General features: G+C 38.8%; 2 protein-coding genes across 4 annotated transcripts in view; one reads left to right on the top strand and one right to left on the bottom strand.

The window, feature by feature from the left end:
- crb3a (crumbs homolog 3a) overlaps nucleotides 1-12,043 on the bottom strand; it is a 29,488-nt gene extending 17,445 nt beyond the window's left edge. Inside the window, exon 1 of one of the 2 annotated variants that reach the window (XM_065263357.2) lies at nucleotides 11,661-12,043. The gene's annotated coding sequence lies outside the window, so the exon portion shown is untranslated. The remainder of the gene's footprint in view (nucleotides 1-11,660) is intronic. The other variant, XM_065263356.2, reaches the window with a different exon arrangement.
- Nucleotides 479-26,478, top strand: prkacaa (protein kinase, cAMP-dependent, catalytic, alpha, genome duplicate a). Of its 2 annotated transcripts, none has more exons than XM_065263354.2 (10): nucleotides 479-1,434; nucleotides 15,758-15,819; nucleotides 16,248-16,376; nucleotides 16,457-16,555; nucleotides 16,968-17,050; nucleotides 18,878-19,004; nucleotides 19,603-19,698; nucleotides 19,996-20,118; nucleotides 20,204-20,368; nucleotides 23,790-26,478. In XM_065263354.2, exons 1-10 carry the CDS (start codon nucleotides 1,386-1,388, stop codon nucleotides 23,913-23,915), a joined length of 1,059 nt encoding a protein of 352 aa, XP_065119426.1. In that variant the 5' UTR covers nucleotides 479-1,385; the 3' UTR covers nucleotides 23,916-26,478. The 2 variants fall into 2 exon arrangements, with proteins under 2 accessions (XP_065119426.1, XP_065119425.1); XM_065263353.2 differs by lacking the exon at nucleotides 479-1,434 and adding an exon at nucleotides 12,296-12,628.

Below are 26,478 nucleotides of genomic sequence, written 5' to 3'. Positions count from 1 at the left end.
CGCTTGCTTGTTGTTGCTAGGCAACGTGCACTGTTGCTGCATCTGTGACAAGACCTCAAAGCGACTGCCGCTTTCTTATTGCATTTGATCATTAAATCAGTGTTTAATTTTAGTATCATGGGATTTTCTCACACCTTTATTTGATTGCAAAGTACTTAAGTCTTTTAAAAACGCAGCTGTGACGCACAGCAAAGCATTCAACGTGATCTAAACTTGTGCAAGACAAAAACCATCTGCATAATAATTGTGTTATATCTCCTGCAAGAATGAACCACAAACTTAGTTGTCAAATGCAATCCATATACCTGCGCATCTGACCTCAATGTGGTTGTTTTGCAGAAGACCGATCCCGTTTTAATATTCCATAGACGTATGGTGTCCGCGTGCTTCAAATTCTGACCAACTTTCTAAAAATAGACCGTCTTGACGTCATACAGCCTCACGGATTAGTCTAGCGGGAGGGGTCTGCGCGGCCATTTCGCTCACAAACACGCCGCTGAGGATCATCAAAGGATTATGAATGAAACCCGTTCGGTACTAGGAAACCGAAATAACTAAAGTACCCACTTGCACAGACAAAAAGAGAAGACATAAACTTGTGTTAATGAATTGAAAATAGATGACGTTATTTGTCAGGTTGCAAGGGTGGGATAAAGTTCCAGCGAAAGATATCTCTCGTCCAATCACCGCTCCCCATGCGCTGGCTGTCGTACCGCTCGTCCAACCAGCGTTAAACGCTTGCATCCCGTCATAAACGTTTCGACCAGTAGAAATCGAGCGAGGGCGGGTTCCACCGAAGCAGGAGTTCCCTCTAGCTGTGGTTAGAGAATTAATGGAGGGGGTATGACTGTCGAATTATGCGAACTACATAGTGCACAGGATCGATCCGCTTCATTAACGTAAACAAGTACACAATCGCGGTGCCGTTAAGTTACGGAAACGAATCCGCCGCTAGCACGAATCGCGCACGGACGGTGGGGCTCGTGTCGCTCAAAAGGAAAGTCGAGGGCCTCGCAGAGGGTTAGCAAAGCGAGGAAGCGGAGAATACGGGCTCGTAGTGCTGTCTCAACAGATTGGACCCGACCCACAAGACCTAAGAGGCATTACCGAACCTCGAGCATTGAAAACAACACTAGCACTGTTGGCTAGCTAGCGCTCGTTCGCTAGCTAGCTAGCTAACCAACTAACCAGCCACTACTATCAACCTCTGGGTGACTACCTGTGATCTGACAGCTTACGGCGGTTCAGCGAGTTATGAACAGAGATAGCTAGTGCAGCGGCCTCACAAATCGTATGATCGGTAAGGGGACGCGGACTGAAGACAGTTGACATACAGACAAGTCGAGGATTTCAAGGATATTTGTTGTTATACCTGGCCTGCAAACATGGGCAACGCGCCCACCGCCAAGAACAAGGGCAATGAGATGGAGAGCGGTAAGTGTTTTTTCCGTTTAACCTGTGTTTCAAAATCTAGTGAGCTCCCTGTCTAGATAGCGTGTTGTTGGGGCTGATATGTAAAAAGCCATAGACAAAATACCGTTCAAGTGTGTAGGGTTGAATGAATCACTGACAGGATCTGATTGTAAGGAATGTTTGCAACCATATAATCTACTAATAGTCTCTATGCCGTCCAGTTTTATCTCTGTGTCAGTTTTATTGACTGCTTTCAGATAGCACAGTTGAATTAAAACGTCAATCCCTTAATGTCCTTGATTTTGACGCTAAAAGTCTGGATAAAATATCAAAACACGGATTTTTTTTTACATATTCAGAAGTACATTAGGTACAAAAGTCATTAATAAACCTCCCACCCTGTATTACCTTCTTCTGCGCATATAGTTTCTTTAGATACATAGTTATTATACTAGTATAAACACAGTTACAAGTTTGATGCAGGACGAATCTCGAAAAGTGTTTTCAAGGACTCTACTGAGTAAACACTTCAGATAGTCAGAAAGTTTTGGTGACTCGCTTCAGACTCCTTTACTGATGTTGGACAAGTCAAGGCCATTTTTAGCACAGTTCTTTGCGGTGATGCTTTGCAAATGTGTTTATATTACGTGTGTCATTTGTCCATGTTATAACAAGATAAAGTGTAGGCCTTATAGTTTTTCTTAAAGGGATAGTTCACGCAAAAATGAAAATTCACAGTTAGGTTGTTACAAACCTGTTTTGATTTCTTTGTTCTGTTAAACACAAAGATCGAGTAAAACAGGAGCACCATTGACTTTCATATTAAGTAAAATATACTATGGAAGTAAATGGTGCTCAAGGACTGTTCGTTTACAAACTTACCTCAAAATATCTTCCTTTATGTGAAGCAGATCAAAGAAATGTATACAGATTTGTACAACTTTAGGGTGAGTAAATGATGACTGAATTTTCATTTTTGGGTGAACTATCCCTTTGGAAAGGTACGTTGGTGTTTTTATGTTAGTTGATATTTTTCATACAGTGAAAGTGGAGAAAAATGAGAAAAGTGAAGGAGAAAAGGGAAACATTAGCCCACAACCAGTCATACTTTTGCTGGTGCTTTATAGAGATGCGTTCATTGCATAAAAAATACTTAAGTACGTAATGTAAACACAGGACAGATTAGTGGTGTTGTATGGAAGATGTATATTTTCGGACCGTTCGGTTTCATGCTAACATCAATGCGGAGATGCAAGACTAACACCGCATCCCAACCGGATGTAACATTTTGTAAATTGTTTGGTGTCTATGTCAACAGCGTTTGTAAGCCGCTGAAATGTCATCGGGTCCAAAATCCCACTATATGCAGCAGTTTTGCATTAAAGGGATGGTTCACCCAAAAATGAAAATTACCCCATGATTTACGCACACTCAAGCCATCCTCGTTGTATATGATTATATTTTTTTTTTAGATGAACACAATTGGAGTTATATTAGAAAATGTCCTGGAAATTCCAAGCTTTATAATGGTAGTAAATGGTGCTTTTGATTTGAAGCCCCAAAAAAGTCCATCCATACTTCACAGAAGTAATCCACACAGCTCAAGGGGGTTAATAAAGGCCTATCAATGGGATATTGCAAGAAAAATATCAATATTTAAAACTTTACAAACTAAAATAAGTAGCTTCTGGTAATGACTGACAAGCATTCACGAGAGAGTGAGTTTCCAACGTAGGACGTAGTGCACGAGGTGTAATTGCGTAGTGACGAACGCGGAAACGCAGAGAGCAAAACAAAACGGCATTGAGGAAATTCACAAAAAAGTTAGTTGTTTTAACTACACTGTAGATTTTTATTAAAATGGTTCAACACTACGTCTTGTACCCTATGTCATACATGGGGTAAATTTTATTTTTGGGTAAACTATCTTTTTAAGTTACTTTGTTGCTGTGAATGTCTAATGGTGTCCCAGTTTTTAAGCGCAATATGCAGTGTTGATTTCACTTCTTGTTTACCTTTACCTTCATAATTATGTCTCAAGTTTATTGTTCCTACATAAAACAACAGGAACGCTAGGAACGTGTCTGTTGCAACTTGGCATTTATTTGTCTTGAGAGTTCATTGAGCACACGAAACCGTGAACCGTCATTAAACTATGATAAGCTCACTAACATCTTATAGGTGCCTTTCTCTTCGTAGATACCAGTTTATGCCATCCCTCAATAAATCGACTTTATCTCCCAGTGTATCACCTGATGTCCTTGCCCATTTTCACATAAAAATATGATGGTGATGGTGTATCGTAAATGAAAGTACGTTCCAGGAAAAGATGAGGAAAAAAAGGGCCCAGATTCACTGCGAAGTGGGTTTCATGAGAAAGGAATCTCTGACCTCGAGGGTCAAACCAGCAAGCTAGGGACTAATCGTATTTATGATAGGAGAGGACCAGAAACATAAACACAGGCCTGCCATGACTTTTAAGAGAACACTCGGGAACCGAGTTGGTAATGTTGTGGAGGCCGAGTCATATGATGCATCCTGTGTGATCCAGAATGGAGTGTTGACGCTTGAACATCATGTGATGACCTCCGATATAAACAAAACCACTTTGTATGTGGCCTCTTCAGGCGACAATATCTTCACCTTTTTTTCTCTTTTTCTGTTTGAAAAGTATATTGTTTTGTGCTATGCTTTCATCTTCGTGTATCTGCCCTCCATAAGCCTTTTGCTTCTTTGAACAGTCTTAACTTCTATGAGGAAGATTCCTGTTGAACCGGTAATAGGGTAGTTGACATTACATGTCAAGCACTGATGATCTAAAACAATTATATAAAACAAGTTCCTTTTCTAAATTCTGATTGGATGAATTGTAAAATGCAGATACATGTGCATGTTTGACAGCAGAATTTTTTATTGCTGCCAGGTTGCTATGTTGCTTGGTGACCATAAACAGCCCAGGTTAGGTTTATGAGTTGTTACTTAGCAGACAACAGTCTGATTATTAAAATGAATAAATACAACTTAAACATTAATTCATTTCATGTATCATGTTCGGCTTTTTAAAGAAACACTCTAGGTTGTGCATTACAGCCATTTTTACCATGGTTAAAGGAATAGTTCACTGAAAAAGGAAAATTGCCCCACGATTTACTCAACCTAATTCCATCCTAAGTGTATATGACTTCCTTTCTTCAGCCAAACATATTTAGATATATATTAAATAATACCCAGGGGCCCCATTTATAAATTGTTGCATCTAAAGCGTCCTAAATGATCTAAAAATTTCTCAAAAGCACGTCGTAAATCGCAAATGATCTGTTCCAGTGTGCGCTTTTAAAGGCGGGGTGCATGATCTCTGAAAGGCAATGTTGACATTTGAAATCACCTAAACAAACACGCCCCTACCCCAATAGAATCTGGACCTTCTTTTGATAGACCCGCCCCACACATACGTAACCCAGGCAACGATGTCTGTAAGTAGACACGCCCCTTACTGCTGATTGGCTACAAGTGTGTTTTGGTACTCGGCCCGACTCGCTTTTCCAAAGCGTTTCTCAAAAATCGTGCACCCCGCCTTTAAATGATGCCTAATTAATGTAATTGGCATATAAAAGAGCACATGTTAACCTGTGTAAATCCTTACAGCTTACATGCTATGAGAACACTGCACTTGATACAAAACACAGGTCTGGTAACAGCATTACTTTTAATAAGGTAGCCTAACATTTTTTTGAACAAACAAATCACTCCTATATCAGAAATTATCAGCACAGTAATTACTGATACCGTTAAATAGTAACAGTTATTTAAACAAAAGAGAAACATCGAAAAAGTTCAACCAACTGTAATAAATAAAGAACACGGTATCATACTTTTAATATCAAGTTTATTTACAGACCCTCAGGCCATCCAATATGGTGGTGACTTTTTTTGTAACTAAAACCATAAAGAAGATATTTTGCAGAAACCCCAGTGCTCTGATATAATGCAAGTCAATGGAGGCACCATTTTTGTGAGCTCAAAAGCAAATATATCCAATACAGAAGTAGGGATGCACCGAAATGAAAATTCTTGGCCGAAACTGAAAACCGAAAAAAGGAATCCAAGGCCTAAAAACCGAAACACCGAAAGAAATTATTATGCCAATCATTAGTACAATTGCATTTATGGCTTTCACTGTGTACTAACTTTACTAGGGGTGTGTGACGGATCACAAAACTCACAGTTCGGATCACATTACAGTTTTTGAAGCACATATCAGATTATTTTGTGGATCAGCAAAAAGCAGGTGGGAAAAATCTAATAAACAATAAAGAAATTGCAAACAATTATAAAAAAGAACAAAGTTGTACATTAATAAGGCCTGAAATTAGCATTAGGTACAGAAATCAAATTAAATGAATCATAACACAATAAATTAAATACATTATTATTTTTAGAGCTATTTGTCTCTTTGTCATGGGTTGTTTGATTAACATTAATGACACAGACTTAAGTAGGTTAATCTGACTGTAATCTATACATACACTTAAGACATAAACAAATGTTTTTATTAGAAAAGGAATACTGTGGAGATAATTTTGTTTATATGTGCCCTGTCAATAACAGTGAGATTTTATTTTCGCTTGTTTTTTTAAACTCGTCTCTCTCGTATGTGCACTATTGAGCGCACTTAAACGCGCACACACAGAGACCAAGAGTGAATCCCAAACAGCGCAACAGTCGCTCCACATAAAAACGTTACGTTGTGTTTCGTTGCTTTATTCGCCAAATGTATGTTAATGGATTACAGTTTGAGACACATTAGCGCGACTCTCTCTAAAGTTTACACATCAAGACATGCTTCATCTTTGCAAACAGCTCGACCGTGAGTGAAACCTGCTTGAGCCAGAGTAGAGGGGTGGGTGACGACCATAGACTGTAAAAAAAAGATAGACGACGCCTGTTCGCTCTCTTCCATTAGTGAAAAGTGAAGCCGCCAGTGTCCCGACATGGCGCTGACATCTTGGGTCTTGAGTCTGCGCAGTAGCGATTTCGGGACCAGTCATGCACAGTAGTGAGCAGGAAGTGAAGCTGCGAAATCAAAACCCCGCCCTCGCTCTCGTAGAATGCGCATATCACACGATATCACAGCTGTCAATCACGACGTGACACCACAGTTTTTATATTATTAAATAACTAACTAAACACAAACCTATTTTAAAAACATTTGAATGTACATCAGCGTGATAAAAACTACATTAAATGACAGAAACCAGCTTCGGAAAAAAGATAATTGAAGTGTAATTCATTTTTTTAGTTGGTCTCAAGTCCCATTGAATAACATGGGGAGGCGGGGTTTATGACCTATACTGGGACCAGTCACTGGGGGGCAATCGAGAAGTTTTGGCTTTACTTTTCAGGGCTTGTGCGGCACGCTTGGTGACGACTGATCACCGTGAGTAAAACCCAAGCGCTAGCGCACAGATGGGAGGGGCGCAGTTGACATTCATTTTCGGTTGACCTTTTCGGCTGGATTTTTTATTTCGGCCCGAAACCGATAAGGCCATTTTCAGCCGAAATTTTCGCCGACCGAAATTTCGATGCAACCCTATACAGAAGTAATCATGTCACACGACTCATGTCACATTTAATTACAAATTTTTACTGGTTTTAATGTCTTACAACAGACACAGAACATATATGTATATAAGAATGACATTATCGATCACTTAGTTGCATTAAAGTACAGTATCGGTATCAGACAGTTCAGAGACTAGTAGCAAAAGCGAAAACACCAGCCTGGCCTTGAGAGCAAATGTGACATAAAGACGTCACAAATATGCTACGATTCAATTCTGAATCAAATCGGGACCCTAAGAATCAATTCTGAATCGATTCATGAGGGTCCAAGCGATTCCCACCCCTAACGACTCCTGGGGGATTGACTTTTGGAAGAAAATCAATCAGATCAATTTCAGTGCGAAATTAAACATTATTTACAACATTAAAAGCATTAATGCAGAGCGTCTGCCAACAACCTCTGGCCAAACATGAATGCTATCTCCTTCTTGTGGTGTTTGTTGTTGACAAACCAGTTTCTCCAGTGCCACACCACCACCTATAGGGGAGCGTAAAGTGTTCTGCTTTAACGCTAATCATTTATAAAAAAAGATTATATTTGAATCTCAGAATTGAAAATCAAATGTCAACCCACCGAACAAATACATGATAAATCGAATATTCTGACCCAGCTTTAATTTAGTGATCGACTGTGTTTGAATGTAAACGCATCTAGATCAAAAAAAGCTGGTACGCCAGCTCCACGTGACGTCGGTAAAACGATTATTGGTTCTTGTGACTATTGTGATGTGATGATAAGCACAAGACATGCAAGAACCAATAATCGTCTTTAAACCTGAATATACACCATTTTTCATTTTCGGTGAACTATTCCTTTAAGAGAGTACAAATGCCTTGACCCTCTTAAAATCACTGTAATTACCTGGTCATTAAATATTTGTACTTAAAAAATGTTTGTCATACTTCAGGACTATTTTAAGTAATATAACTATGTAAGATTAAAATAGTAGTCCATGTTGTTTGTCAGCTACCCAATCTACAGGTTCTCAGACATACATTTTGTTTAGAGCTTCATCCGAAGTCAAGAACTCTTTTCAAGCCTGGTCTGTGTCAAGCGTAGTTGGTGTCAGTGAAACGGATATGTGTGAAATGAATCTCAGTGCCATGCTGCTGCTCGAATGTATGTGTGAAGAGTGGATTTCTATTTGCATGTGACTGCATGTCATTTGAATATGCCTGATACATTCGGTCGCAAAAATGGAGAGCTGTTTTTTGCTTTGCTCCCTCCTCTGGTGAGTTTTGGGGGACTTTTGTTCATGGCATGCTTCACCTTCCTATCTGCTCCATCGTCGGTGGTCCGCCCTGATCCCCAGAGACAGGTGCAGGATGCCATACGGGGCCGTGGGCTGGGGAGGGTCATTTTTTTACCGGACGAGAGAGGACGACATGGCAGCCGCCGCCGCTGTGGTTTAGACCAAGAGAGGACAGTAAGGGTTAAAGTTAAGGTGGCCTTTGAACGGTGATCGCTGACTGCTCGAGGAAGCCCACAGGAGGAAACGGGGTGTGTGTGAGCCCAGCTCAGGAAGGCAAGGAAACAGAGAAGCTCCAGCCCTGCCCTAAATCCCGAATTTCCAGAGAAAGGTCAAAACAGACGAGTCTCGCTTAAGAAGTGACCTTAACTTCTGTTGTGTAGGAAGCGCTAAATGCAACCATAGCAAGTTGCATGACTTTGCGCCACACTTACAAGGCCGTCTACGTAGACTACCATGTCAGTGCTGCAGAGGTTGGCAGAGAGGCTGTTTCAGCGGGCTGGTCCCTGTCTCGGAGACTCCAGCGATGGGGAGGGCAACTACTACAAGTCCCAGGATGAGTCCGAGGCCTCTTGCTGGAGTGAGTGACTGACATGAGGCATGATGTGGGTTTGTCTGCTGGCACTGTTAGTGTTTGGATATAACGGTGGAAGGCGGAGCTTGGGAAAGGAGCAGAGAAACATGCAAGTCTAAAGGTCGAACTTCCCCCTTTATCTATAGCAAAGTGTTGGCAGTGCTTTGAAGTTGATGAATTTTCACTGTGGATTATAAATAGGGATGGAGAGAGATATTAGATAGGCTATTTAATTGATGATATTTGGCTTTCTTTAAGATCATCGGCATATGTTGTGTCTGCTTGGCGCAATGAACTTATTGTTCACCAATAAATGAAAATTCAGTCAGCATTTACTCACCCTCATGTTGTTACAACCCTGTATAAAATTTCTGCTGAACACTAAGGAAGATATTTGTAAGCAAGCAGAAAACAAGAGCACCATTGACTTCCATAGTAGGAAAGAATAATATGGAAGTCAATGGTGCTTAAAAACGGGTTGGTTGGTAACATTGCCTAAAATATCTTCCTTTGTGTTCAGCAGAACAAAAAAATACAGGTTTGTAACAACATAAGGGTGAGTAAATGACAGAAGTTTCATTTTTGGTGAACTATGCCTTTAATGGTTGAACCCTTTTGTGTTCATTTTAAAGGATTAGTCCAATTTCTTAAAAAAAATCCAGATAATTTACTCACCACCATGTCATCCAAAATGTTGATGCCTTTCTTTGTTCAGTCGAGAAGAAATTATGTTTTTTGAGGAAAACATTCCAGGATTTTTCTCATTTTAATGGACTTTAATGGACCCCAACACGTAACAGTTTTTTCAACGCAGTTTTAAAGGACTCTAAACGATTCCAAACGAGGCATAAGCGTCTTGTCTAGCGAAACGATTGTCATTTTTGACAGGAAAAATATGCACTTGTAAACCACAACTTCTCGTCTATCTCCGGTCCTGCGCTGTGCCAGCGCGACCTCACGTAATTGCGTAGTGACGTAGAAAGGTCACGTGTTACATATATGAAATGCACACAAAGACATTAATTAGTATCATTCCACATACCAAATATGCACGTCAGGACGTCATAACGGTCCTCTTTCTCCACACTTGTAAACACTGGGGCGTAGTTTCGCATACATCTTCCGTGACCTCTTGACATGATGACATATTGCGTGAGGTCGCGCTGGCGCATCACACGACTGGAGGAAGACGAGAAGTTGTGGTTAAAAAGTGCATATTTTTTATTTTTATTGTCAGAAATGACAATCATTTCGCTAGATAAGACCCTTGTGCCTCGTTTGGGATCATTTAGAGTCCTTTGAAACTGCGTTGAAAAAAACTGTTAAGTGTTGTGTTATGTGTTGGGTTCCTTTAAAGTCCATCAAAATAAGAAAAATCCTGGAATGTTTTCCTCAAAAGACATAATTTCTTCTCGACTGAACAAAGAAAGACATCAACATTTTGGATGACAGGGTGGTCAGTAAATGATCTGGATTTTTTTTTTAGAAAATAGACTAATCCTTTAAAATCTAAATGGTAATGAATTGTAATTAGGGCTGTCAAAAGATTAATCGTGATTAATCGCATACAAAATAAAATGTTGTGTTTGCATAATATATTTGTTGTGTAATAATTATGTGTATATAAATTCACACATACATGTATAAATAAGAAAATTTGTATTTATGTACATATTTTTTTAATTTATATATAATGTAAAATTTATTTATTTTTAAATTGGATTGTGTATCTAATATATATATATATATATATATAAAATAGTCAGAAACATTTGTAATTATTACACGTGCACACAAAATAAATTACACACAGTACACACACACATATATGCAAAAACAAACTTCAATTTTGTATGCGGTATATCAAGATTAATCTTTTGATTTTGACAGCCCTAATTGTAATCAATAGAATATCTTTGTGATGTTTGAGTAAATATTTTGTAAAATACATAATGATAAAAGAGAATGAAACATGCAGTATTCTGTATATATCCACTGTGAAAAACCCATATCGACCAAAAAGTATGTGTGTTCTTCAACTGCATTTATAAATACATTTCTTACATGAAGGATGTTGTAAAGTGTCATAGGTGATAGGAATATTGGATTAGCACCTCTTAGATTGTACTTGATGTGGTACCACCAACACAGGCATATTCAGGGTACAAAGCCCTTTTTATTCATCTCCTAATGTTTGTGCTGTTGCCTGGTGTTGGCTGCGTCATTTAAGAGTTCCAGGGAAGCTGACTGTCTGTTTCCTGGGAGATCCGTCCGTGTGTCCCGCTTTGTTGGGGTCCTAGCAATCGGTTGTCCCTGCTGTTCCTGCCTGTCTGAATTATGGACCAATGTTAATGCTATCACTTCATTCATACGTGGTTTATCAAGTTCGGTGACCACTGTTGAAGATGCAACTCAGTCAGCAACCGTCGCTCCCCTTTGTTCCTATAGCTCAGTTGGTAGAGCATTACATTAGCAGCGCAAAAGGTTGTGGGTTCGATTCCCAAAGAACACACATGCGGATAAAAAGTGCTTTGCTTGAATGCACTGTAAGTCGCTTTGGATGAAAGTGTCTGCCAAATGCATAATTGTAAATAAACGTAGTCCACTTCCCCATTTTCTTAAAAGCTCAGCTTGTAAAATCCCACCAGGGCTCATGGATGTTTACTTTAAATAGCTCCTACCCTTACAAACCCTGTCCACAAAGTCATCCCGAGGTGGCCGAGAGCTGAAGAGATTACGCCAGGAGTAGAGCGAGGCCTATACTCTTGAGAAATGAGGTCAGGGAGGAGGGAGAGACTTACCAAAGGTGTCACCATTCCTTGAGTCCCCACCTGGCGAGGGTGGCTGTATCTCGTTCAGTCTTTAAATCCGTCTGTAACTCTTCCTGTGGCTCTGCCTCACTTTTGCTGTTCAAATGGCTGAAATGCCAAGCCTGAGGGTGCATGTTCTGCAAATGAGTGCTGCTCTTGGATATGTGTGTGTGTTTTAAGAGATCACGCAGTTAATGTGCTCCTGGCCGACCCCCCTTTGGCTTGCGTCAGAGCGGGCAGCAACGGCCGAGGGCAATGCCGATTGATCCAGCTGATCAATCGTGGACTCTGTCCGGAGGAGCACAGTATCAGGACTGAGTTTGAGGGACCAAACTCATACCATTGCATGCTGGCTTCTGCAAGGATATCTTCACTTTGAAGTCTACGACTTGAATGAATGGCAACTTCTATGCTGTCTGTTTTATTCTCGGTGCATCCCATGGAATGGCGACACTTCTGTGCCCCTCCCTTAATCAACCAGGCCTTTGTCAGGATCAATTGAGTGCATGTGTATGTGCTTGTGTTTAGGCATGTGTGTGTTCCACTTCAGGGTGAAATGGCACTGTGTACAGAATAAATATTGATACAAACAGCGCATGAGGCTGATTGATTTGCAAGGGTGATGTCCACACAGTGGAGCTGGAACGACAAAGCGAGGGCTTTAGATTTGCACACCTCGCTCGACCAAAGCAGCTGGATTCAGAGAAGGAAGGAGTGTGAACAAAAACCTGGAGCTTTGGGTTAAAGTGCATGAAAGGATCCAGTGAGCGTGGACCTCTCGGGGTGAGGCATAGAGCTATGGACCCGATGCTTTGAGGAAGTGGTGGAAAGTCCGATGTGTGACCGAAAAAGCTCCAAGAGGCATGCTGGAAAGCGGGAGTCTCGTTTTTCCGGAGGAGCAGTGGAGGGTGGCTGTGGAGGAGGAGGAGGAGTGGACAATCCCACACTTTTGGTAGATGGTAAGGTCATGGTGGACTTTGTGTGGGAATTAGTAATTTGCCTCTGGTAGTCATGGCACCCATTTGGCAGGAATGCCAGCACAGCAGCAAGGTTTGTTCAAATGCTGTGCCATCTATGAAATTGCAGCTATTTTACAACGAGTTTCCTTTCGAGGTGTTTAAGTGCCATAGATGTCAAGACCTGGAGATGTTTATGTTGTGGCATTTATAGACCGTGGAATGATTGTCCAGTTTAGATAACCTTTGGCCACTCTTTCCTCTATCTCCCACTACAGTTCCTCTACCGATTTTCATAACCAAGTAGTAATCCGACACTAGAGCGTATGCAAGCGCTGTGTCTGTGAGAGAGGCACTCATGAAACTCTCTCAGAGATGTATGGCAGGGGAATTGACGGGAAGTTGTGGGGTGAGGCTCTTTGTCTCTGGCTCTGTGCATCCGAGATAATGGCCGTAGATTTGAGCTTGACAAACTTCGCTTCATGCTGTGTGAGATTGTTTAATGCACCTACTTTGATTTCTGAAAGCAGTCCACATTAGGAATGCTTTATGTGGGTGTGTCTTGGATTAGCGTGCTCTACACGAGTTATTCAAGTTTACGTGGATGTCTTCTTTTGATGCAGCAACGGCAACAGTTGGACCTTCTCAAAAGCTAAAACAGCGTGCGATTCCCAAGAGTGAACGCTGGGGTTGTGGAATGAGGAAGAGCCTGCAATCTAAAAGTTCCCACACAGCCCTATAATGCGAAGAGACGGAAACGTGCTCTGTTGCAAGGGTTGCCATAAATAGGGATTTATTATTGGCTGATATGCCTTCAATTTGATTTCTTGGTATCTTTACAGTGCTTGATATAATATCTTGATTTTTTGTGCCAATTAAAAAACTTGATTAACACATGCAAATGTTTTCAGTAGTTTTATATTTAATTTTATGATAATAACTAATATTCGATATATTGCCTTAATTCACTGATGTGCTCTACCTGATTTTAGACTGGGTCTTTCCAAAACTAATTGTTTGCAGAATAAAAGTTTTATCATATAATAAATACGCATGCATCTATATATTGAAGAGATATGTATGTGTGTACATTAGGCTTGTTGCGATAGTCGGTGAAACGGTGATTACTGGTGCTTCAGCCTCTCACCGGTTAGATCACTTGCCCACCGCGACACCGTCTTTCACCGTCGTTTTGATATTTTCTTGTAATTAAATCATTTAGTTTCGTTAGAGAGAGCAAACACTTACAACTGTATGTGTCTGCTGTCTGAATCTAGCGGAGCTGAACGCGCGTCATCACAGCGGCAGCGGCTGCGGGTGTCAGATTTCATTAATTCCTCAGACTGCGGCAAGCAGACGATGGCAGAAGACGCGTGCTTACTCGTTTTTGTTATAAGATACATATGATGTTTAATGTAGGCGAGATCGTTTTGTTGTTGTGTTTTTCATTAAGAATAATAATAAACCCATAATTCAAGCAGCGCTTTATGGAGGAATAGCCGGTTGCTCTGCTTGGGACTGGCGGGTTTCTGTCAGAAGTACCTGCGCACATTGACTCAAGCACTTAAACCAGCAGTTGCACTCGCATTTACACGCAAATTCATACGCGATTTAACGCAGCGTACGCAAGCGCTGGATTTAAACAACAGTTGCATCTAATTCAAAAGTGAAAGTAAAATGCGCACTTCTGTCCATTTATAAGCCCCTCCCACCCGGTGAAACCGGTAACACCGGGTTTGTCACGCGCTGATTAACCGGTGGGAAAATTCTGTCACCGCAACAACCCTAGTGTACATGCATTTTATATATATATATATATATATATATATATATATATATATATATATATAAATATAAATATGAATACTTAATATATAATTTTTTTTCTTAAAATCATACATGCAGTACACACACATACACGATGTAAACAAAAACTTTTATTCTGCAAACAATTAGTTGCGATTAGTTGTTATGCAGCCCTAAAACAATGTATTATTCACATACAAGGGCCATAAGAGTAGGGCTGCATAACGATTAATCGCGACTAATCGTTTGCAGAATAAAAGTTTTTATTTGCATTATATAAATGCGTGTACTGTGTATAATAACTATGTATATATAAGTACATACACATGCTTGTATATATTTAAGAAATATTTACATGTGTATATACATTTTTATATTTATATATAATTTATATTATGTATAAATATAAATACCTAACATATAAATATATATTTTTCTTAAAGTTATACATAAATGTATGTGTATTTATATTTATATAATTATTATACACAGTACACACATTTATATAATGTAAATAAAAACTTTTATTCTGCAAACGATTACTCGCGATTAATCATTATGCAGCCCTACATAAGAGCGTGACCGAGAGAGTCATTAGATATTGATTTGGGTCTGAGCTCTTCTTCTGTCATGGTGGGTACATGAAATATTACATAACACAAGCTAAGTCAATGTGGTTTTAACAACAGTGGAAATTAGAATGGACCTAACCAGAGGCCACAGGCTCTGAACACACAACAAACCTGATAAAAAAAGGGAAGTGGGCTGATACTGTGGGTCCTGCAGTTTTAAATTTGGTTATAAAGCAGAGAACAGACTTCACAGTTCCTAATGGCTCTCCTAGCAATGAGCTGGAATTTAAAGTTGACATCTGTACAAAACACTGTGTTAAGCAGAAGTGTGTATTTCATGGGTTGTTTTTGAGTTGCACGCTACAAAAAAATGATCAAATTAAACACTTACAGCTACTGAATCATTTAAAAGCTTAAAGCGTAAATATTAGTTTTCTCACACAGCTTTTTTATGCATAGCACAGCTGATTAAATGCTGTAAGGTACTGTCATAAAGCAACTCTGGACTTTACTTTGTTCTAAAGGTTGTAAAAAGGTTGCCACAGACATCGCTCTTAAAAATGAAGGTGCTACTTCACGGCAAAGAACCATTTTTGGTTCACAAACGAACCTTTAGCTTTCCTTTTGCTGCACTTTATTTGACATTTTTGCAGATGCAATAGGCATGCCCTTTTCAGATCATTCTAGCAAGTGTGATGTTATACATGTGATTTTTGTGGACATAATGGTGTCTCCTCCCTTATTTCTTTTACAGTTAAGGAGTTTCTCGCTAAAGCCAAAGAAGATTTCCTAAAGAAATGGGAAAACCCAGCACAGGTCAGTGAAGCCAATTTATCCCCACTACATAAGCACATTCAAACAGTCATTGAGTTCATGTATGCCCCCTTCTGGACACAGGCTGAACTGATTGAATAGTCTCAATTAAGTAATATGTACAGTGGACATGGAAATTGTCATGGTAGATGTGCACGCTTTACACCATACTACTTTCAAAACTCTATGTGCAAAAGAGCTTTTTCTTTTGAAGTTGTTATTTGGATCATTATCAAATTGTGCTGGGTATGCAGAAATTCATGTAATCAACCCATCATTCAAGTTGTTGTGCATTTGTGAAAACGTAATTTAGTTAAACAATATTTCAAACACAAGACATTTTCATGGGGGTTTTAGATGTTTGAGTGACCCAACTGTATTTATTTCTGTCTTCTGTTCAGAATGTAAACATTATTTCTTTTTCTTTTCAGAACACTGCATCTCTGGATCAGTTCGAGAGGTTGAAGACCCTGGGCACAGGCTCATTTGGCAGAGTCATGCTAGTCAAGCACAAAGAATCAGGGCAGCATTTTGCTATGAAGATTCTTGACAAACAGAAGGTAAGATGCATGTATATGTATATGTACATATGTTTACATTTAGCCGTGTGTGTTGTTTCTTACTTTTCTTTGTCCTTTAGGTGGTCAAACTTAAACAAATAGAACACACGCTGAATGAGAAACGCATCCTGCAGGCCGTCAGTTTTCCGTTCCTGGTGCGATTGGAGCACTCGTTCAAGGTACTGGTCATCTCAGTCATAACACCCTTATAGGAGCAAGGAAGCATTGTTAATCTAGTTTAATAACACTCTTAGAAAGCCTGATGGACTTAAAATTGTACATGGGGGTGAATTTTTTTATAATTGCAGGTACCAAGTCATTATTTTTACTCTACATCGGTAACAAAGTTTGTAACAGTACCAAATTAATAAAATAATTAACTAAACCTTTTTAAAAAAAGAAAAAGGAACCAAAATGTGGGCACCAGGTGTATCTGCAATTGTATAATCACCCATACCATTGAATCAATGATATGCCACCCTATACTTGATTTGCATGGCAGTGGAATTATTTGAATTGAATTGAAACATAATGACAATTTTTGATGTGTAATAGTTGAAACGACTTAACTCTTGTCATTTTTCTCTTCAGGACAATACTAATCTTTATATGATAATGGAGTATGTTCCTGGGGGTGAGATGTTTTCTCACTTGCGTAGAATTGGACGGTTCAGGTGAGTCTCTGTGGAGGATTATAGGTTCAAAACTTTCAGTAGTTATGTTTTTATTTACTTTAAATTATTTATTTTAGGATTTTAGTTCTAAAGGTAGTTTTAATTTTGTTTCCACCATAGTGAAGTGACTAAATGTTTTGTTTTAATTTAGTGTTTAGTTCGTTTTACTTTAGTTTTTAGGTTGAGGTTGACGCTAATGTATAGCGTCAACCTCAGGTCAACAACAATTTGTTGCTTTTTTGCTAGCGTTTGTGGCCAAGTGCAAGGTGGTCTTATTTTCTAAAGCGTGTTTCAGATTCACCTTTATTCAGTATTGATTTGTTTGGTATAATTTTATTTACATTGTTAAAATTATAAAATAATTGCATACCAAGGTTTAAAGTGAAACACTATGAAAAGTAAAAGTTTGATTGACTTAAAAATATATTTTAATTTGTAACACCAAAAAAAATTTTGTTTAATTGACGCATTATTTTGTCAATTAAGTAAAAAGGCTTTCCTGCCAATGGCGTGTTTTTACAGCAATCCATATACCGTATTTTCCGGACTACAAGCAACTTGTTAGTCAGTATTAATTAATTTTGACATATGAGGCAAGAGACAACATTACAGTCTACAGGCGCGAGAGTCCGCTATATGCTGCTCCTGTCTTTATGTAATTCAATGGATTCAGTGATGTGAAATGACGAGCCTGCAAACTTGATGCGCGTAGGCTTGTTTTGTTTATTTAGCCTATTCAGCCTTCCGGGTATGTTGTGTATGCTATTGTGTATCAAGTTAATAACTGATAATATTACTTTAACACACGGACATCTATTCAGTCTGCTGTTCTGTGTGCTATTGTTTAGTTTAATAACTTGCCTTTCAAGATTAAATGTCTGTTCTTCGGTTCGGAAAATAATTTCTAAATAAATGCGACGTGTAGTCCATTGGGACTTGTTTAAGCTTTTTCGTCTTTATGACGCATTTTTGATTGATGCCTCTTATACTCCGGAGCAACTTATAGTCTGGAAAATATGGTATTTCCACTATTATCCACTAGGTGGCGCTCTTACACAACTTATAAAACACTGCAACCTCCACTGATCCAAAAACTGAAAAAAACTTGTGTATGTTTTGATCATCGCTCTGAATCTGATCTCTTTTAAAAGTCCTTTACAAAAATGCAATTTTCTCAGCTTTTTGCTCAAAATTTTGTATTTTTGAAGAAACCTACCCATATTTGAGAGGTGATAAAATGAGAACAAATTTGGATAAAAGCGTCTGCTAAATAACTAAATGTAAATGTAAGATAGGATGACATTTTTTTTATGAAAGCAGAGTGTTTGTTCTTTCATTTGATTTATTTGTACGTTTAGATATTTAAACAAGAACATTTTCTGGAAGGCATTCAACTTTTTTTTTTAAATCATAAAAAATTGGCAAAGGCGGGGAAAGGGAGTAAAAAAAGTTCAAGTTGAGAGAACATAATTTTTTTAAGTGTTACTAATTGAAGTAATTTGTTTTAGTAGATCCAACTTTAACTATTTACAATGATCTGGTTGATTTAGTTTGTTTTAATATTGCATATTACAGAATATTTTGACGTTATTCTGAAGCAACCCTCATGTCTATGTTGGCAGTTTATAATAAGTTAACAAAATCTTGTAACATTGGGTGGTCCATATTGACAGTAAATGTGAAAAGTGAAGTAATATGCTATAATTCTAGTTTCATGTATAGCTCATATTATACTTATTTTTGTAAAAAAGTTTTCAATTTCTATGTCTTGGTGGTTCTTATTCCTGCAGTTGTTATGAGCTGATATTTAACTTCTCTCTGGTACAGTGAACCTCATGCCCGATTCTACGCCGCCCAGATAGTTCTGACCTTTGAATACCTTCACTCGCTTGATCTTATCTACCGAGACCTGAAGCCTGAAAACCTGCTCATAGACCAGCAGGGCTACATACAGGTAAACACTCATCAATAGCATGTGTGACAGCATTACTACCTTCCTCTCTATAAAAATGTATGATTCATAGGGTTAAAGATGCAGCTCAAGTACATATCATTTTTTCTTAACTATATGTGTCTTCTTTAAAGTTGAAAACCCTATATCAGGGTTCCCCAAATCTTACCCAGGAGGGCCGGAGCACTGCATAGTTAAGCTCCAACCCTGATCAAACACACCTGTATATCTTCATGATCACTAGACAATCACAGGTGGGTAAGTTTGATTAGGGTTGGACCTAAACTCTGTAGCGCTCCGGCCCCTCTAGGGTAAGATTTGGGGAAACCTGTATTACTTTATCTGTCTTCTATCTTTTTATTTAAAATTTGGTAAAAATGTGTAAAAGTTGTCATTAAAAAAAAACTTAATAGCCTGGTTTGTATTGCACAACAATATCTACTACAGCAATTCTGGTGACGTGAATATTTCATCCTGGCACATGCCTATTCGCAATAGCTGTGGCTATGCCCTTTGTTTTATAACTATGTAAGATGATTCCCTGATTACATTTGGTCTCTCAGATTACATTTTATCTTCATTATCATTGCTCTTCTCTCAGGTTACAGATTTTGGATTTGCTAAACGTGTAAAGGGCAGGACCTGGACACTGTGCGGCACACCCGAGTACCTAGCGCCTGAAATCATCCTCAGTAAAGTGAGAATCAGATTTAGGTTTTCTCATGATTGTAGTTTGTGCGGTTCCAGTGCTGAATAATTGACACATATGATTTGTTTATGATTCGATTGGCACAGGGGGTTAATATTATGTTATTAACACATTCATGTACACTAATTTAAGGAACTAGAACTCCATATCAAATGCACATGTTATCTACACTATAAATAGGTTGTTTGTGCTTGTCAAGCTCAATCCATTCATGTAAAATGTGCGCATTGATCTTCAAAAGTTTTAACCAATCAGAATGAAAACGTATAAATTTGCCTCTCTCAGGGTTATAATAAAGCAGTGGACTGGTGGGCTCTGGGAGTGCTCATCTATGAGATGGCTGCTGGTTACCCCCCTTTCTTCGCCGACCAGCCCATCCAGATCTACGAGAAGATCGTCTCTGGGAAGGTCAGTGTTTTGAAACAGAATATCATCTCGTGGTTGTTTCCACCGTGTCCTTTGCCGATCTGACGTCGCCTCGACTTTCTTCCAGGTCCGCTTCCCTTCGCATTTTAGCTCCGACTTAAAGGACCTGCTAAGGAACCTTCTGCAGGTAGATCTGACGAAGCGTTTCGGTAACCTGAAGAACGGCGTCAATGACATCAAGGGCCACAAATGGTTTGCGACCACCGATTGGATCGCGATCTACCAGAAGAAGGTAAGACTCTACCCAAATGGGTCCGGGATCTCTGAATGATTTTGGGATAAAGGGGTTAACTAATTTTCAACCAATGGGAGCAGGAGTTTGGGGCGTGACCAATGCTGTCAGTAGAGAACGAGCTGCTGGTGAAATCGAAATTACGCACTTGATCTTTCAACGTGAAATGGTTTTCGAAGTCATTTTACTTTTAGAATGTAACGTAAGATATGTGAATTTAGACCGTTTCAGCAGTAACAACATAAACAAACAGCTTTCATGGTACAAATGTAACTTCCAGTAAACTACGCAAAGAATCAATAACCACAGAGTGCTTTTAGAGTATTCTGATAACAAGCAAATTAAACAAGAAGTAGATTACCTTAGTTCAAATAATAGCTAAAGCGTATCAAAAACTACACGTAGCTTACGTTACGGTGTAAAATGTCTACTAAATAATGTATGCAATCTTAACTACAGATCGGCTGTCAAACCTCCCATCAAATAACGGTAATCCATGATCGCCGCTTCTCTCGTCTTTAGGAAACCAAAACATTTGTTATTTTCGACAAGGTATTTGTTCCAGAGTTCAGTTTAGACACTATGGCGTATTCACACGGGGCGAAAGCGTTAATGCTTGATGGAAGGCTTGTCTGAAGCTTGGCCAACAGCCAATCACAGTGGCCGAAACACATGCTCCGGTCTTCCATAAACGTAATTGGCTGGCTCTGCCTAGGTTATTTGCGTAAGGCAATCTGATTGGCGGACGCTTGCGTTCCCGCTTGAAAAGTTGAGAAACGTTCAACTTCTGCCGCAAGCAGCGGCAGTGACGCGGCGCCGACGGATCCACAATTCAGTTCGCCAACGCTTGACGTCACCCATTAAAAGTGAATGGGAAGCGTCAACGCTTATGCCCCGTGTGAATGCGCCGTTAAACAAACAGAGACCGGAAGTAAAGTTACGCTCAGACGCTTAATCGCGTCACCGCATGCGTGTCCAATAAAACAGTCTATAGTCATGTCGGATATATCATAATTACGAGATGAACGAGCAGGAACGACACCGCCACGTTGTAAACCCAAAGTTTTTAAGCCTAGAGTTTACGAGTGGGGCGTGTCGAGGAGAAACAAAGTGGAAACAATAATGCTGTTGAAGATCGTCAGGCTTTTTTATTTAAGTTTAAAAACATAAACCAAAATACGCTTGATGCGCATTTTCTGTTTTACATTTTCTGTAAACAGAGTTAACAAACATTGGTTCTCATTCACTAAGCATGCGTATGCACAAATTTGTGCATGAGATGTGCGTACGGGTGTTTTCACAAACAAATCGTGATTCAACAAAAACTTTCGTAGCAAAATTTCTTCTAAATGAACGCAAAAAATCAAGAAAACCTAAAACCACTCGTACGCAATAATCACGTACGCTATAATCAAATACTAGGCTATAATTATAATGTGTATGATAATGTTCATATATAAAATTTACATGATTATATTTGATATTATAATATTTTCTATATTATATATTATTATAAATTATCTATGTTATTATTATATTCATTATATTATACATTAATATAGCCTACTTTTTTTCTACACATATAAGGAAGATGCACATAATGACAAATCTTCACGCTTTCCTTCTCACTTTTGAAATCTCTATATAAAAGCGTGTTGTTCTAATGTTAACGTCATGTAAATGTAATGAGAAGTCTAAACGTCAATTACTTAATCTCCTGTCTGTTTTATTTTAGATACAGATGCGCGTCTCTGTCATATTAAAGCAACACTGTAGTTTTTTACCTTTAAATAATGTCTCTAAAATTATTTCAGTGATAGAACAACTTTTAACTGGACAAATTGTACTGTTGTTGCAACCTAAGTAGCCTCCTAGCTGCTACAAGCACACTCTGAAAGTGGCGGTGGAGGGTAGGAAACACAGACCCGCCCCTCCTCCTGCCTGCAGAAGAGTGTCTGATACCAGGCACTGTTGCGCTTTTCAACCACATGGGGGAGCTGTAAGTCATTTTACATGGAAACTACATAGTGTTGCTTTAATTAAATGTCATATTTGTTAACGCATCCAATACTTATTTAATGTTACTCCGATCGGTGGACACCACTGGCTTTGTCCAGCGACAGCAAAACCTCCCGAATAAAAATCAAATGCAAGCAAATCGAAACTTTACAGATAATAAATATGATCATGGATTTCTTTTCGAGCTTTTTTGCTTCTATGACAAACTGCGCTAAAAGTTTCTGTTGACCTGCGTTGCACAATGCCCTTATATGGAGCTGCTTTGGGCGTGTTTTATGCAAAGTTTTATACCAACTTCGTGAACGCGGCCGCTCATATGAAACACTTCATAATCACTAACGTAAGAACAAGTATAAGAACAAATTAATGTGCGTAGGCATGTGTTGTGAATTAGGCGGAACGTTTTCGTGAGAAGTTCAAGTGTGCGTATAAATACGAAAAAGTTACGCAATTATTAGTGAATTTGACGACGATTGTGACTCAAACACACCTGGCGTCGTAAAGTCAACATACAAGCGCATAAATACGGACAACCCCAGAGGACATGAGCACACCATTTAAACAAGTTAAAATTTAGGGCAGGGCTTGATTATGTCCTATTGCAAATTGATCCAGCCCTTTTCTAACAATAGTTCAATTATAAATGGATACAAATGTCTAAATATGTAAGAAAAAGCAGCACAAAAGCAGACAATTTTTTTATTTATGTGAACCGATCTGTAATAACCATACTACAGTTTCAAAATCAAATTCTGAGAAAATTAGCATCAAAGTCTGATTTTAGCCATTCATTTCATTATGATTTCAATCTTTGACGTGACCTTATTCAATCAATATTAAAGATATGAACAAAAATAAAAAATATATTTTATTTTGTTGGCAGCCAGCAATCATTCGTGTGTAGCCTATTTAAAACAACGGCAAGAATTACGCTAACGTTAGCGGTTTTCATATCGTTATTGCTAAGGGGTTAGTTGTAACACAGCGTTACAATTAACCCCGCTGGGTCAAAATATTTTCAAGCCCACCAAAAAAGTTCCTAAGACCTGCAGACATATTTCAAAACAATGCTATGTTTGAGTCAACAAGACACTGATTAATATGACATGGCATTGGATTTGATATCTTACACACCCAACTTAGAAACCGGAAAAAAAAAACGTATATGAAAACATTTACTTACATGCCTCCAAAACACTCGTTCATCAATAACTCTCTGGAACAACATTATACATTTCCAATAATTTGCGGGAGATCGTCTTTTGGCAGCGTGAAAAAAATACCGGAAAAACAAAACGCTCAACCTTGTGCAACAATGTAAACAGTCCGTGTTACAACTAACCCCGAGTTAGTTTTTGCCCCACGCACCCCTCATCTGTGCCATTTTGTATATACGTTTCAGGTGGAAGCCCCCTTCATCCCCAAGTGCAAAGGTCCCGGAGACACCAGCAACTTTGACGACTACGAGGAAGAAGAAATCCGGGTCTCTTTCACAGAGAAATGTGGAAAGGAGTTTGCTGAATTCTAATAGCGGCAGCAGTGGAGGAGCAGAGAGATGGAGAGAATTAGATGTGGGGCAACCAAGAAAGAGTGAAGAAAATGTTTTCCAGGGAGAGCTGATAAGAGACTGGACTGAGTCTGTATCCGGTAACAACGATGACGACGACAACAACAACAACAGCAGTGTAGAGCCCTCGCACGGCGATGGAGGAAGAAGAAGAACAGATAGTCCTGACAGAGCGCCAGCAGTGTTGCCTTTTCAGATCCTTCATCACTTGTTACTTATCCATTTTCATCTTTTCCCTCTTGTTTGGTAGCCAGGGCAGAGATTCAATCACTTGGCTGGCATGGGGATATATTTGTGACTTGTTTTTCAGAGATATGGAGGTTACTTTCTGGTACTGAATTTCGGCTTCTCCAGATAAAAAATACAGTTTTTATTAGCAAAGGTGTCCTTGCTCTGTAGTTCTCTATTCTGTCACATCTTGTTTCCTTCTTGTGCATCTATCTACCCATCTACCAAGTCAAACCGACCTGCACTGTTCAGTTCAAAAGTTCTGGATTTGATTATCAAATTTTTCCCGATTTTAATTTTAAGCATACGTTTAAATATTAATTTGGCATTAAAAATTTCATCTGCTTCGTACAAAGATCATTTATAGTTCTAGATGTCGTACTGTTTGCGGGACCTAATAGTTTTGGTGTACTTTTATTCGGGTCTTTGCCATAAATCGTTCCTGTAGATATGCGTCATCTTTTTTTTGCAGACACCTTGTTATAAAGTTAGAAAGTGCAACATCAATACGACTTCATGTTATTAATCCGTAGCATGTACAGGTATACTTGAAATAATACATCATTTTATCTTTCTAAGATGGATTTTACAGAAATAAATCGAAACACGAAACTGAAAACTAAAGGAATCATGAAGTGAATTGTTCAAGCACAAAGGCTTGTTGCAATACAGCTTGATGAAAAAAAGCCACGCTATTTTTTTCCAACAAACACTTTAAATGGAAAAAGCTGATGCGGGATGAATGTGGCTACGTTGGATGGTCGTTTTTTGGCCGTGTACCGTGCCAATGACCAGACCCAGAGAATAATGCGAATGTGAGCTGCTCACCTAAAGGTGAATCAAAAAATTAGGCGTACTTTCAATATGCTTTAATAAGCTCATTCATCAGTCCTAATATAGACCTGATTGTGTTTAATAATGATATTGACCAGCAAATTTAACTAGTTAATATCTTCCAACGAATAAATCAACTTAAATATTTCTATCTTGCTCTTTAACTTCATAGGATGCAAGACAATCCAAATGCAAAAGTCCTAATGTTGTTGTTTTTTTTAAAGTTCCCAGTAGTTGCATCGATTTTAGTTCTTTATGCTTGAAAAGCTTCATATTTCATTTGTTAGTTGTTAAAGGTACAGCGTGTAATTTCCATGCTTGTTTGGCTGAACCAACGCTTCGAGTTTTTGTCGGGTAGCACTGGCACCTCAAGTGGCACAGATATTACACGCATTGCCTTTAATTGTCAGACATTTGCTGTTTATTAGATGTTGTTCCTCCTAAATTGTGCGATTCTGTGATTTGCATATATGCTCAAGCTATCCTTGTTTTGTTTTGTTATGTACCGCTAGTGTAGGTTTATTTTATTGAGCGTTCACAAATGACAGATTGGTGCCAGCTCAACGTATGTTTGTCTGTCTTTTATTGCTCAATGTATCTATTGACACTGGACGGCTGTTCATTTAAAGAAACCTGCCAGATACACAACCCAGATTACATTAAGCTTTGATTATTTGGGTGATGTGTACGTTACTTACAAGCTTACGGCCCTTTTCGTCCCTTTCGCCTGGCACCGTTTAGCCATTGCAGGGACCTTTGCTCACCTGATTTCACAAGGTGTCATAAAACGAGTGTAGGAACGGGAGAAATGGCTCCTCTTTTTGGTCTTGAATAGCTGAAAAAGTGATAGAAAACAATCAGTGTTCAAGAAACATTTCTGTACATGTTGAAACTTTTTGAGGGGAATCTTGTATGCAGCATTTAAATCCATGACCTTTTTGTCAAAGCATGGAAATGTGTGATATTCTTGATGGTATTCGGATAGACAAGTCATCCCCTCCATGTCCGCCTGGTTCTCTAGGCCCCGCCCCTTTCTTTGAAATGCACATCCCAGTCTCTCACTCATCTGTCTCATGTACATTGTCAATCATATTTTTGTGTGTGTGTGCGCATCAATCCATGATACAGTTTGCCTTTGTACACATCCAGTTTCCTACACTTCTCTATTTGCTTTTTAAAGAAATCACAAAGAAAACATTTGATTTACTTTTGCATATTTTCTAAGTGTATTTTGAATAACAGGAGTCTCTTTCCTCCCGACTTGGCTATGGTGATGGTGTAGTCTATTGTACCTTTTCGGGAAACAATACTGTATATTCTCTGCCTTTAACAGTCTTAATTATTTTATCTTCTGGAGAAGTTGACGGATACCCGTAGGACACATTGAGTATGTTTAAAAAAAATCACAGAATAATATTTTGCAACATGTATCATTCCAATAAAGTTTTAATTGTTAAAAGTA

Source organism: Paramisgurnus dabryanus, chromosome 3 (assembly GCF_030506205.2).
Source record: "Paramisgurnus dabryanus chromosome 3, PD_genome_1.1, whole genome shotgun sequence".
Classification (NCBI taxonomy): domain Eukaryota; kingdom Metazoa; phylum Chordata; class Actinopteri; order Cypriniformes; family Cobitidae; genus Paramisgurnus; species Paramisgurnus dabryanus.
Note: the sequence above shows the minus strand (reverse complement) of the source record. Positions and strands in the feature narration are given on the sequence as shown.

Bases quoted from the DNA above. Each gene is read 5' to 3' on its own strand.
- prkacaa (XM_065263353.2), top strand. From the start codon at position 12,505: ATGTGTGACCGAAAAAGCTCCAAGAGGCATGCTGGAAAGCGGGAGTCT. The intron at 17,051-18,877 runs GTGAGTCTCTGT...TCTCTGGTACAG, and splicing joins CGTAGAATTGGACGGTTCAG to TGAACCTCATGCCCGATTCT. The intron at 20,119-20,203 runs GTCAGTGTTTTG...ACTTTCTTCCAG, and splicing joins AGAAGATCGTCTCTGGGAAG to GTCCGCTTCCCTTCGCATTT.